The 12,854-nt window shown below is 49.6% G+C and overlaps 1 protein-coding gene across 1 annotated transcript in view; it reads left to right on the top strand.

Annotated features, from left to right (window-relative positions):
- The first annotated feature begins 5,003 nt into the window (after positions 1 to 5,003).
- Atp1b1 (ATPase Na+/K+ transporting subunit beta 1) overlaps positions 5,004 to 12,854 on the top strand; it is a 20,974-nt gene continuing 13,123 nt past the window's right edge. The window contains exons 1-2 of the mRNA XM_005363996.3: positions 5,004 to 5,208; positions 9,352 to 9,480. Coding sequence (XP_005364053.1) covers positions 5,112 to 5,208; positions 9,352 to 9,480 — 226 coding nt within the window. The 5' untranslated portion in view covers positions 5,004 to 5,111. The remainder of the gene's footprint in view (positions 5,209 to 9,351; positions 9,481 to 12,854) is intronic.

Genomic DNA, 12,854 nt, shown 5'->3' with positions numbered 1-12,854 from the left:
AAATATTGTATACATAACAAATAAATAAAAAAAATCAATAAATCTTTAAAAAAATACAAAGAGCGTCATAAAATACTCCATCTTTTCAACTCATCTACCTTTGTCCCTGGAACCTTTTTAGTGGGAGAATGTTCTAGCAGGACCCTCCTTCCTCATATTAGCCTTCCAGAAAGATGCCCACTATCATTGCTTCAGAAAAATTGTGTGTTGAGGGGTACTTTGACCGTACTCCGACACTCCTGAGACTGTCAGAAAAGTTTACTTTGAATCAGAAGGTGGAGTTAGCTACTAGCTAGCTCACCAAAATTAGCCACAGAGGTTTTGGAAGAATGGGGACGGATAGAGAGACACAGGAAGTAGTAGGGAGGGGCTGAGAGAAAGGCTCAGCCTTTTTTCTTTTTTTTGTATGGAGGAAAGAGAGAGAGGGGAAGGAGAGAGAGAGAGTCACTGGTCACTTCTCCGCCTCTTCTCTGATCAATTGGTTTCTTACCCTGATATCTGACCTCAGACTCACTATCCAGCAGAAGATGACTTAGAACTTCTGATTCTCTTTTGTCAGTACTTCTGGACCACTGGGATTATCAGGGCCTTGGTCTCTCAGCTAAAGGGTTCTTATTGGTTATTTTCATACCATTTTCTCATATAGGTCATAGATTCAATTTCAGACCTAGGGATATAGAGAGTGCTAGAAAGAGCACAGACGAAAGCAGTAAAGTGCCTATTCGTCCCCTCTTGACTATTCAAGGGCTAGCTGTTACAGAGGACAGTTTGTTTTTCTGTTAAACATGAAGGGGTCCATTAAAAAGCAGAGTGACACCCCGTGGACTAATCAGGTGTCCTTCTGTGATGGATGGGGAGGGCACTCAACCCTGCCTCTTTCCGGGTGTTATCTAGCCATTCTGATCAGTCCGCAGCCTTTCCCAAGCCCCCCAGCTACAGAGTGGTACATCTGGGCTGCTTTCACACACCCTGCCACGGAGCCATTTTCTCTGCACTGCACACAGCTCCTGCTGCCAGAATGAGTCACCTTCTAACTCCTCCCTTCTGCCCCTTCACTCGGGACTTAAAAATACCCTGGTGCTGGCCGAAAAGAGCCCCGCTGTGCATGTGCACGTGTGTGTGTGTGTGTGTGTGTGTGTGTGTGTGTGTGTGTGTGTGAACGTGGGCTTGGCAGCTCAGTCTTCTACAGCCTCTGCAGAGCCCGGCTGCATTCTGTTTGGCAGAGGGGTTAAGAGAGTGGATCACTTCAGGGAGTTCTCTTTCAGCTCTGGTTCTCCCCAGCAGCCTGCCAAAGTCACCCTCTTTCCTTTGCAGGCGCGTCCATTTTAGTCTCCCCGGTTTGGAGCAGAAGAATCTTAGCCTTGACAGGCACTGTCTCTTCTCTCAGGCCAGTCTCTGGATGGCCATCTTGCTACAGGCAGGGAGAGCTTGTCTGCTTCTACCTACTGGACCCCGTGTCTGCCTCCGGGTACATTCTGCATCAATTACAACCGCATCTGGCTGTTTTCTGAGTTGGAATCTGTCATCCCCACTCGGATAGCCCTCCCTCAGTCCTCTGCTGTCAGTTCTGTTTAGTGCTCCTCCTCTGTCCACCCACGCAGACTGTTAACCTTGGGCAGCGCCAGTCCTAGGATGCCAGAACCATCTCTCTTCCCTACCAGCACAGAAAGGGGACTGAGCCATTCCACCGAACCGAGTACTCTTCCTCCAGTGACCATCTACAGGTAACCAGGGAACAGGGTTCTTAGGTCCCGATGGTCCACACCCAGCTGCACACTGCACCTGCTGGAGGCACCCCACCCTCTGAGAACCACACACATTTTGATCTCCACCTGCTGCTACAGCACCCTGCACCTAAGGGGCCTTGGAACAAAAGCCCAGCCCAGTACAATCCAAAGGGACATTATGTGCTTGAGTTATTCATTACTTGAGTTAGCTGAGGTCACAGAGCAGGAAGCACCCTGGGAAGCAAGGGGGAAAGGTGGCATTGAGGGTGGGGACTTCATCAGGGTGACCTTCCAGGGCTCAAAGGGAACTCAGAGTCCTGGTCCTGGTTAAGTATCAGAGTAAGATGGTCAGTCATAATGTCACACCAATAGCTTCAAGGTTACCCAAGGCCACATGGAAGGAATCATCGTTAAGCTAGCTACTTAATAGCCCTTGCTATGCGCTAGGCAGTGTGCTTAACACTTTCCCACATCCTTCCTTTAATCCTGGCTACAATGTAACACTCTAATTTTACAGCGGAGGGAAGAGCCCTGGAGAGAACAGCCGCCTTGGCCAACCAAAGGTGGAAAGCTGCCTGCCTGGCCTGGGAGTGAGGTCTGGGGCTACATCTTTATCTTAGCCTTCCTAGGGCTGCTCTCTGCGGCAAGAAGGTGGTGGAGACTGGCTGGGCAGGTGGGGCTTGAGGTGAGCCATTGAAAGAAACGGTTCCCACATAAGTGGGCCGAGATCCGTGTACTGCAGCTCTGGGTGGGAACAGGAGTGCTTCTGCAGCGCCTAGGAGAGATGGCACTGTGGGTCAGCAGGCCTGACTCGTGCGGAGCAGGCGAACTCAGTTGAGAAGGGGAGACATCTACTAGAGGGGACAGGACGGGTGAGAAGGAAAGCTGGTTTATCTCACACGATATCAGTATAACTGACATTTGTCACACAAATTGGCAGCTAAGTGAGGGCCAGCACTTTTTTCTTTAAAAGAATAAAGGAAGTTTTGATTAAAAAAAAAAAAAAAAGAGTAAGACCTGTCTCTGTGAACCTGTTTGTATGTGCTAGTGTTAACACGTGCTTGTGTTAATGCATGCTTGTGGGAATGCTGAGGCACAGGGGTGGTGAGGGATGGGTACCACAACAGCCATTACTTTTTTTTCCCTTTTCTTTCTCCTCCCCTCCTCCCCACTCTTTGTAGCTCAGGCTGGTCCAGCACTCAGCACACAGTTTATGCTAACCCCATACTTACAATCCTCCTGCCTCTGCCTCCAGACTGTGGGATTATAGGTTTAAACCATTGAATTCCTGCCAAGCCTCATCCTTCTTGAAGCTACCTCTATCCTCATCCTTATCCCTGATGGTTCTTTTGGTGATTTTGCCCACAGGGTTTCCTCCATCTTACAGTAGTGAGCACTTAAAATATATAGAGCCTTCCTAGTGGTCTGGTCTGCTGGAACCCCCTCCACAATGTAAATTCTTCCTAGAGACTGATCAGGGGCATTGAATTTACAGGTGCAGCCTCTTCCAATAGCTCACCAAACACCAACTTGGGGCTTTTCCAAAATAACACTGCAGGGGCAAAGCAGGGGGTGACTTCCTTTCTCAACAAGCCTCTCTCACTGGCCCCTGGCTGTAGCCCCACCGGCTGGGTGTGACTAGGTTGCTGCTCTGTCCCTAAATTTTGGGAAATTCCAAGTTTTCTTCAGTCTTGCAAGTGAGATTAATGAGAACAAGCTCATTTCACAGCCCTTCGATCTTGTCCTTGGGCCTTCAAGGTTGACCTTGAAAATGGCAGGGTGCCTTGGGAACTCGCCTCTGTTTTGGGAAGGTCCTTGTTAAGCAGCTAGCTCTTTCCACAACCAGCCAGGCCCGCTCTGGGGATAGGCTTTTCTGCAGTCACTGCAGCAGCATCGCCATGTTTTCTGCTGTGTCATCACCCCAAGAGCTGTGTGGGAAGCTGCTCAGGGGCTCAGTGGATGAAAATAAGAGTGGTTTTTCAGCCACCAAGGTTGGAAAGGGTGGGAAGCAGGTCATGTCCAACCTTGAGCTTGGCGACGCCCTGACACGTGAGCTGGGCCTTCCAGTGTTCTGTCATTCCAAGAATTCTACAGTAGAGGGTAGGGGTGCCCCCAGTGAGATACAACAGTAAGCCAAGGAGAATACCAGCCACGGACCTGGGCCAGGAGAGTCTTAGGTGGCTGGGTCAGGTGCAGTGATTGTTCCCCGGGGTCTAGACTTGAAGGAGCCACAACCAGTTCCCAGCTATAGACCAGGGTGGGTTTGGCAATTGTCCGGCTTGAGGTGGTTTAGGCCGCCCACAAGGAGCATAGCCCAGAAGTCAGGAACCCAGGCTGCCCGCTGGGCTGGCCTGCTGGGTGAGGGACGGGCCGGAACTGCAACCGCAGTGGCCGAAATCGCGAGGGGGCGGCAGGTGCAGGAGCGGAGAGGCGGAGCAGAGCTGGGCAGAGTCACTAGCGTCCCGGAGTGACCTTACCCCACCCAGCTAGGGCCTAGGAGAAGTGGACCTGCAGCAAAGCCAGGCCAGGAGGTGTGTGTGGGGATACCAGACACGAGGAAGATACCAAAAGACCGAGGTCTCCGGGGCTCCCAGAGATCGATGCAGGTGCAAGTCACCGCACCAGCGTAGGGAGTGTCCAGGAACAGCTCGGGGCAAAGAGGGGACGCGCAGAGCACCCGGGGTACAACTCACCAACCCCCAGTACCTCTCCGCGCCCCTGCCGCCGCGCCAGCCCCTCTAGCCCAGCCGGCTCCTTTGTGGCAGCCCCGCGCCCGCCCCTTCGGGTCTCAGGCTCCGCCTTCTCGGAGCTGGCGATTGGTCCGCCGTGTCGCCGGTGGGCGTGGCTACGGGTGGCGGAGGCGCGGTATATAGTAAAGGTAGGGCGTGCGCCCTCAGCCAATTTCTCGGCTCGTGGCCTGCGCGCGCGTGTGTCGAGCCCGCGCTCCGCTCCTCTCGTCCTTCCCGGTGACTTTCTCTCCTTGTCCCTGACCGGTCTTGGCAGAGGTCACAGCAGGCAGAGTATTGCAGCTACAGCTTGGAGTGGCAGGCAGCTGCGGGGTTCGCCGAGACCCCCCGAAAAGCGTTCGGAGCGCGGTCGCGCGCCCACCGCTAGGTGCGGGGCTCGGAGCCGCCCAGCCCGCGCGCGCCCTCCTCCTTCGTCCCTCCTCCCTCCGCCCCCGCCGCACCTCCCCCTCCTCCCGCTCTGCCTCGGCTGCTCCGCCGCGCGCCTCGCACTCGCAGAGCCGCAGCGGCAGCGGCGCGTCTCGCCTTTGGAGAGACAGAGCCGGGCCGCGGGGGACACCGAGCAGCCGCCGCGAGGACGCCAGGGCGCGCGCCGCACTCGCCCTCCCTTGGCCTCGGCCACCACTGCTGAGCCGCCACCATGGCCCGCGGAAAAGCCAAGGAGGAAGGCAGCTGGAAGAAATTCATATGGAACTCGGAGAAGAAGGAGTTTTTGGGCAGGACCGGTGGCAGTTGGTGTAAGTACGGGGCTCCGCGGCGCTCACCGCCCGCGCCTTGCTTTTTCCTAGGAGGCGCATCCCTGTGCGCGGGCATTGCGGACTGTTCGGCGCCCAAGGGACTGTCCCGAGTATCGGGGATTGGGTGGTAGGCGATGCCAGGAGATCCCGGGCCTGAACTTGGCATCCAATGACAAATGAGGGGACCCCAGAATGAGGTGCGGGTGGGGGCTGGAGCTGGTTAGACTGAGGGTTCTGGGCACGGTAGGGATCTTCATCTCCTGAGCCTTCTCTCCTGGGAAGCTCCGTCAGGTTCCAGGAGAACTGTATATGTGCCTTCCCTCCCCATCTCCCAACACCTTAGATAAAAGAGATTTGGGGGCTGTGAGAGAAACTCGTGAGCTAACCTGTTCTAATGCAGGCGATGCTGTGATAGCATCATTCTTCCAGCCTAAAAATGTACCTAGAATGGAGAGGAATGGGGAGGAGAAGTGCGTCCACACTGCAGTATTTCATGGCCACGTCCAGGGTTTACCCTAGGGACGGTCCACGGAGTCATCACAGCCCAGAAATGGCCCAGTGAGCTCCATGTCGGGGCCGTTTTTAAGCCTTGGCGAGACACATGGCCGTCTGATGTTTTTAAGATATCCATGGTACACATGAAGAAACAGGTCATCTTAGAAGATTTCCTGCAGCCTGTTGCTTCCTTGGCTGGAATCCCCTTATAGCCCATTGAAAATTGGATACCATATATATATTTTAACCTCTTTACGTTAAGGTGGTAGGTTTTTTTTTTTTTAAAGGTCATTTTGAAGGGCATAGTTGTAGACAAATCCGTGAATCGTGACTGCGGAAGAGAGGGAGGGAACTCCCCTATGCAGCATCACTGCCCCCTCCTTCTCCAGTATTACCACCACCACAACCACCACCACTTCTCCCCCCTCTTTCCCCTCCTCCCCCTCCCTCCCCTATAGCGCCAGCATTGCAGTCACCAAGGGAACCCTGAAAACTAGCGAGGGATGCAGTGCTCCTGTTGGGGAGGGTCTATGGAGATAGACTGGAGAATGAGTCAGGGAAACGGTGCTTGGCTGACATTTTGAAAAGGAAGAAGCTGGGATATATGATTCTTACCTCCCCCTCCAAGTAAAGAATGAAGTCAGGGAACCTTTCAACTGAAAGAAATGAAGGGTTAATAATGCATCATACTTCAAGGTTAGTCAAGGTGAAGTCTCATTGCACGGCCTTACTGCAAAGCCTAGGTATCCCCGAGCCATGGGGAGAGGTTGTTTTTAAATTAATGGCTTCTTATTTTACTTTATATTTCATTTTGTTTGGGGAGATGGTTCTTCAGTGGGGGTATGGCCACAGTCTGCCTGTGTTTCTGTCATGTGGAAGGGGAAGCCTGAAGAGAAATGTGAGATATGTATAGGATGAGCAGCCAGGGTCATTTCCTAGCAACCCTTCGTAACTCAGCTAGGCCTAGGAGGCGCACTGCAGAACTGGCCCCTCCTCCCAGGTTAGCAGGGACTCCTTTTCCTGGTGGTCTGCCCCCCCCCCCCAACATCCCACTGACTCCAGGTACCTTGTGAAATTTGCCCTCTAGTGTTTTTCCACTTCTTAAATTTATTTCTTTCCTCATTCCAATCTCACACTCTTTCTTTGAATAATATTTGCTTTAGAGGGTTAGGAAGGCAGTATGGAACAATTTGTTCTGTAGGCTGACATTTAATGGGGCAGCCCTTCCATGACAGAATGAGAATGTGTGGTCTTGATAGTTTTATCCAGTACGGTCATGATACACACTGGCTTCTGTGAAGCAGCCATCTGAACTCACCTTCCATTTTGTGGGTGCTGAGCTCGAAACCCAGTTTTTTTTGTGCTAATATGTCTGTTCCCTTCTGACATGTAAGAAATCGCAGATGATGTGGCAGCAATAGCTGTCTGAGAGAGAGAGAGAGAGAGAAAGAGAGAGAGAGAGAGAGAGAGAGAGAGACCCTCTTTCCAGCTCTGGGCCCAACATGGATGCCCTTGGGACCAGGGCAGGATGCCCTTGGCTCCGTTTTGCTTATAGGTAGATTTTTTTTACCAAGATGGACGGCAGGAGGCTCGAGTCTGTCACCTGCTGGAGAAGTCACAACTTACAAATCACTTTGTGCCTTCTACCTTTTAATTATGTTAATACAGGTGTTGGCAGGTTTTTATGTTATATTTATATATTATATTTATATTGCTATCAGTCCCACATGCAACTTTTAAAACCTTTTGACATTTTAAAGGATATATATATATATGTATATATATATGTGTGGATATATATTATATATCTATATATAGCAAAACTTCCAGCGTTCCTTGTTCTTTAAATACAGAAAGAAAAGAAAATTTACTTTAATGGGAAAAAAATGTTTCTAAAGCTTACAGCCCAACCCCTCACATCATGCTTCCCGGCTGGTTGGTGGAACTAATCTAGCCTTTGTTTCTCTTTCTCTGTGCCACTGGTAGCCTTGGTCTTGGAGTTCATTGCCTAAGCTCTCCAGACCTGCAGGTATACTCTAACCAAATGACTTCACTGCAGTGACAGTGAAATAAATCTCCAGAAACAGCAGAATTCCTCACTTGTCTTTGCTGTCCTGTAGGTAGAGTAGAAAGGGTGCACATGTTCTTTAGCTTAATCATTGTGCTTAAAATGACTTAATTTCCCCATCTATTTGTCTTTTAAATAGCGTCAGTTCTAAAATGACTTAATTTCTCCATCTGTTCGTCTTTGAAATAGCGTCAGTTCTGCACCTTAGTTTAGGATTAGCTGCCTGGAGTCCAGGGAGAAGGAGTACAAAGATTGTGGCTGTTAGAAGAGGCAAATGTGGTTAAGCTAAGAGCACCAAGGATGACATCGGGAGGGCCACAGCTCCAGAAAGCAGCTGAGAAGCCAGGCTCTCAGGAGCTGTCTTGCTGACTGGGTTATACCAACTCTGTACCTCTGCAGAACATTCGCTGGAAAAATTTTCCAGATCCCTTGACGTCACAACCTTGCCATTTGCCTACTGCTGCCTGGATACCAAATGCAGCACTTAACCCTTGTCCTGCTGGGAGGAAGGGACAGAGCTTGAGGGCCGTGGTTCTAAATGATGCAGCTGTCTCTCCTTCTTGCTTGTATCTTGATGGGAACCTTGGGTGCTTTTCGATGTTTCTAGAGGACTGCATGGCTCATTTCCACATCTGTGTGCCCACTTTATTCCTGGCCCCTCCCATCATCACACACACTCCTCAATAATCCTTGTATTCCAGGACATTTACCTAGGACCCTTTAGAAGTAACCCACGCCTCCTTTGCCAAGTCATGGTTTGATAACCTCACAGTTCTCTCGGCCCCACTTTTCCCTTCGGGTTGTTTGGCTGGCACTAGACAGCCAGGCGATGCCTAGTACAGCCTGTTACTATGCTGCTAATCGGGCAGATAATCCTTGTAAACCGGTAACTGATAGCCTTATTCCACTCCACCGACTTTGTGTTGGTTTAAGGCGGTTTTTTGTTTGTTTGCTTGCTTGCTTTTTGTTTTTAAAATTTGCTCTTACTCAGCCTGCATTCTGTTAACTGTGAGAAAAAGAAAATCGAGTTTACGTAGCCAGTTCTTACTTACTCTGCTGGGCCGGGGAGAGGTAAAAATGGTGGCTATTTGTAACATAGGATTTCCTTGGTATATTTGATTGGTTCCCAAGTGCCCCGTGACCCTGAAGAAAACGACAGCGCTCTGTAGATACACTTGCCAAGGAGAGCTTCAGCGTGTATTTCTGAGTTGGTTGTTCTTAGGCTTCTCAGTGTTTGGGGGAGCAGCAGAGCAATGCACGCCCATTAGGGAGCATGCTGTCGTGGGTTGGATGCATTGCATAAGTGTGTGAATGCGGCTGCAGGTTTGCACTGGTGATTGGGTCTCTTTTCAGAGGAGGAGTGACTCCCTGTTACAGTTGGAGCTACCTTTGAGCATTCCTCTACCTGTACCTTCCAAGAAAGAGCGCGGGTCCCTCTTTAGATTTGTGCTGGCAAAGGAAGCCCTAGAGAAACAGGTGGAAGAACTGGGAAAGAGTTCTGGTCATCTTTGGGAAGGGCAGTCTTTGATTCTCCTGTGTGTGACGACATCACCCCCATGTCTGTCTGTTCTCCCCCACAGTTAAGATCCTTCTGTTCTACGTGATATTTTATGGCTGCCTGGCTGGCATCTTCATCGGAACCATCCAAGTGATGCTGCTCACCATCAATGAACTGAAGCCCACATACCAGGACCGTGTGGCCCCGCCAGGTAAAACACAGGGACTGGCTTCTCCTCCAGCAGTCGAAGGGGTGCCACTTCCAACCGAGAAGACACCTTCAGGAAATTGTTCCGTAGTAGAGCTTTGAGCTAAGCATGGGGAGGAAGCGGGAGGAGTGTTGCAGCTGCGACTCCTGACCGCATTGCGGCTCAGCTCCAGATGGCTGCAGATGTCTGTCTGCACAGCTCGGGGTGACGGTGGAGCACGCAGCCTCACTGTGGGACCGAGAACATCAGGTCCTGTTGGGGCTTCATTTGGGCTTGGTCAGTGGAGTCCTTCTAGGGCCTTTTCAGCTCTAATGCGTTTTTTTTCACTAGTGAGGTGACCATAACTCAGATAAATCCTTAAAAAAAAAAACATTCCCTCAGAGAGGAGCCGCTACTCACCTGTTACTGATTTGCAGTTTGACCTTGAACACAGACACCCTCTTGGCTATCTCAACCTTTCAAACCTGTTTGTGGTTTGGTGAGCCCCTTTCCAGTTACTGTTTCTGTTCTCTCTAAAAACTTCAGTGAGCAAAAAGATTATCACAGAAGAGGCTACCCTCCACAAGTGTCCCCTGCTGGCTGTGACTTGGCTGCTGTTGGTGTTGAGGACACACCAGTCTGTCACACCCTATGGAAGGTCACTGCCCACAAGCCTGGGGCTAAACGGCAGGGGCTAAACGGCAGCAGTAAAACACTTTTACTGTGGTTCTCCCCTGGAGGGCAGAGCTGGGAACCAGACTCCCTGCATAAGTGACCTTGAGCGGTGGGGTGGGGTGGGGTGGGGAGGGGTGGGGTGGGGAGGTGACAAAGACTGTCCTGTGTGGGCAAGGGTTTGGTGGCTCAGAAGTAGCCTTCTGTTGGTGACAGTGGGTCACTGAGCATTGCCTATGGCCGACATATCTTGCTCTCCTTGACTGTGAGGAGGAAGAAGCTGCAGAAGGTGAAAAGGTGAAGGTGGTAAGCATTGTCTTATGCTAAGTCAAAAAATCTTCCAGTGCAAGGAAAAAAAATCCCAGAATATTTTCTCATATATATATACACACACACACACACACACACACACAAAATGTGTAAGTATATAGAACAGCTTAAACCTATTTCATGATGCGCAGACTGTACCAAAAAGTGGGTCTTTGGAAAGATCTAATGTACTGGGAAATTAGGATATTCCATATTTTCCTGGGCTGCTGTGGTCATAACGCATGTCTTCCATGTCTTCTGTTAGCGTCCTTATGGCGACACGAGTAATCGTCGTAATTATTAGCACACAGTCCTTATGCCACTAAAAGTTATCCTTTGGTCACGGTGCTGTTTTATAATAACTTTAGCTTGAGGCAAAGATGACCACACAGTCATCCTTTACTTAAAAAACAAGAAGACTATATAAACCTTGGAGAAATAAGTAACTTATTTATTTAGGTTTTTGCTTTTAGAGACAGGGTTTCTCTGTGTAGCTCTCGCCGTCTACGAACTAGCTCTGTAGACCAGATTAGCCTTGAACTTAGATCTGCCTGCCTCAGCCTCCCTTGTGCTGGGATTAAAGGTGTGTGCTACTGTGCCTGGCAGAAATAAATAATTCAATAAGATAAAATTAAAAAAAAAATTCCAGTCCTTTTCTGGAAAGAAATCTCACCTTCCAAAATAAATAGCCATAGTGTCTGATGCTTTAAGTCAGGGTTTGCCATGGAACTTGCTCTGACCAAGGTGCCCCATCCCTGCCCCCACCCCATCTTCCCTCTTTCCCCAGCACTTTCTATTAGCACCTATATTTAGTGTGCTCAGCAGTTGGACTGACCTGACAAACCTTCTCTTCTCCAAAGGAATGTGGGTGGCTCATCTTGGAAATATGCATTCCTGTCCTTTGGTCTGAGTCACGGCGAAGGTTTCAGTCCTTAACCTTCCCAGTTGTCTACTCTTTCCCTTATCTTATCTTGGTCGTTTCTGTCTCTGTGTCCTTAGCTGCTGTTTTAGTCTACGTGTTCCCTGACCTATGGGTTTTTTTCCCCCTACTCCTTCTAACACTTTAGAAAATCACAGTTTTAGTCAGGTCAGTAGAGCACTGGCTGGCAAGACATATCGTGCTCCCGGACAGTCGTGAGTGCTCTGCATCCCCGAGGGACCCTGACTAGACCCTTCTTGGCATCATTCAGAACAGATGTTGAGAATTCATATTTGGAGAGGTATTAACGATTCACTAACTCTGCAGACGTCATAAATGTGTGGAAGTATATATCCTGGTCAACTTTTGGCTTCAACTTAATGTCTCCAAGCCTCCCTTGTCTTGGTCAAAGAGGGAAAGTTCTGAGTCAGAAGTACGTGGTAAAGTGTGCAAGATTTAATATTTAAAGATACAAGGACTTACTTAGGGCATGTTGTCATCTGACCTTGGGGCATGAATACAAACGTGGCCAATTGGGCTTGTAGTGTCCTTTACACTTTGAAATAAATGCCTTGTAACTAGAGCTCTTCCAAGTGGCATGTGTGAGTCTGGCCAGATCCATCAGTGGCAGTCATGCTTTGCTATAATCATGTAGGTTGTATAATGGAGAAACTGATAGGCCAAATGGGAACATCACGAACAGGAGAAAAGTACAAAATGGAAGGGAAATTTAAGGACAAATGGGTCACATGGTTTCTGGACTCTGAGCAGTGGATGCTATTTCTTGCCAGATCTTACTCCTCAGTTGGAACTAACCTGCTTACCCCAGTGAGACAGCAGTTAGTGTCTTGGACGAGATGTTGGCACATAGTATTAGATAACTATTTTCATAGCTCAAAAATCAGTTTCCAACTTCCTGTTAAAGCAGTCTCTAAAGCCCAAAACCATTACACATAGGTTCTTGAGATTTTATCAGCCTAAGAAGGAAGAGCTGGGACTTGGAGTTGAAGCCAGCCCCCATCACGCCAGTACCATTGAACACACCAAGCCACAGTTTCTTACCTATCCAATAGGAGGAATATCCTGTGATGATTAGACAGGAAATAAATGGAAAACATACTGAGAGCAGCCTCTGATCTCTAAGTCCCACCTTCCACTAGCAGCAGGAGGCTCTGAATTCCTGCTGGGTGAGAGCACAGGGGAGGCTGCATACTTAAGTTTCCTGGAGTCAGTCTAACTGCAGCTTTCCCTGAGAAGTATTTAAACAGTAGTGAATTAGAAGACATACTCAGAGTTTCTGTGAACCTAAATGACATGGTAACCAGCGCTCCTCTTAGCATACCTGTCCCTGCCCTGCTGTATCCAGGCTTTTGTCCAGAGGAAAATCTCTTGAGTGTGTAGAGCAGCTTGTCCTTCCAGTTGGATCTGGGCGAGCCAAGCACAGTACACACATACACGCACCACATGCTCCTGTGCACCGCGGAGTGCCAAGCACAGT

Source organism: Microtus ochrogaster (genome assembly GCF_000317375.1).
Source record: "Microtus ochrogaster isolate Prairie Vole_2 chromosome 6 unlocalized genomic scaffold, MicOch1.0 chr6_random_2, whole genome shotgun sequence".
NCBI classification, from domain to species: domain Eukaryota; kingdom Metazoa; phylum Chordata; class Mammalia; order Rodentia; family Cricetidae; genus Microtus; species Microtus ochrogaster.
This window is presented reverse-complemented; position numbering and strand designations above follow the sequence as displayed.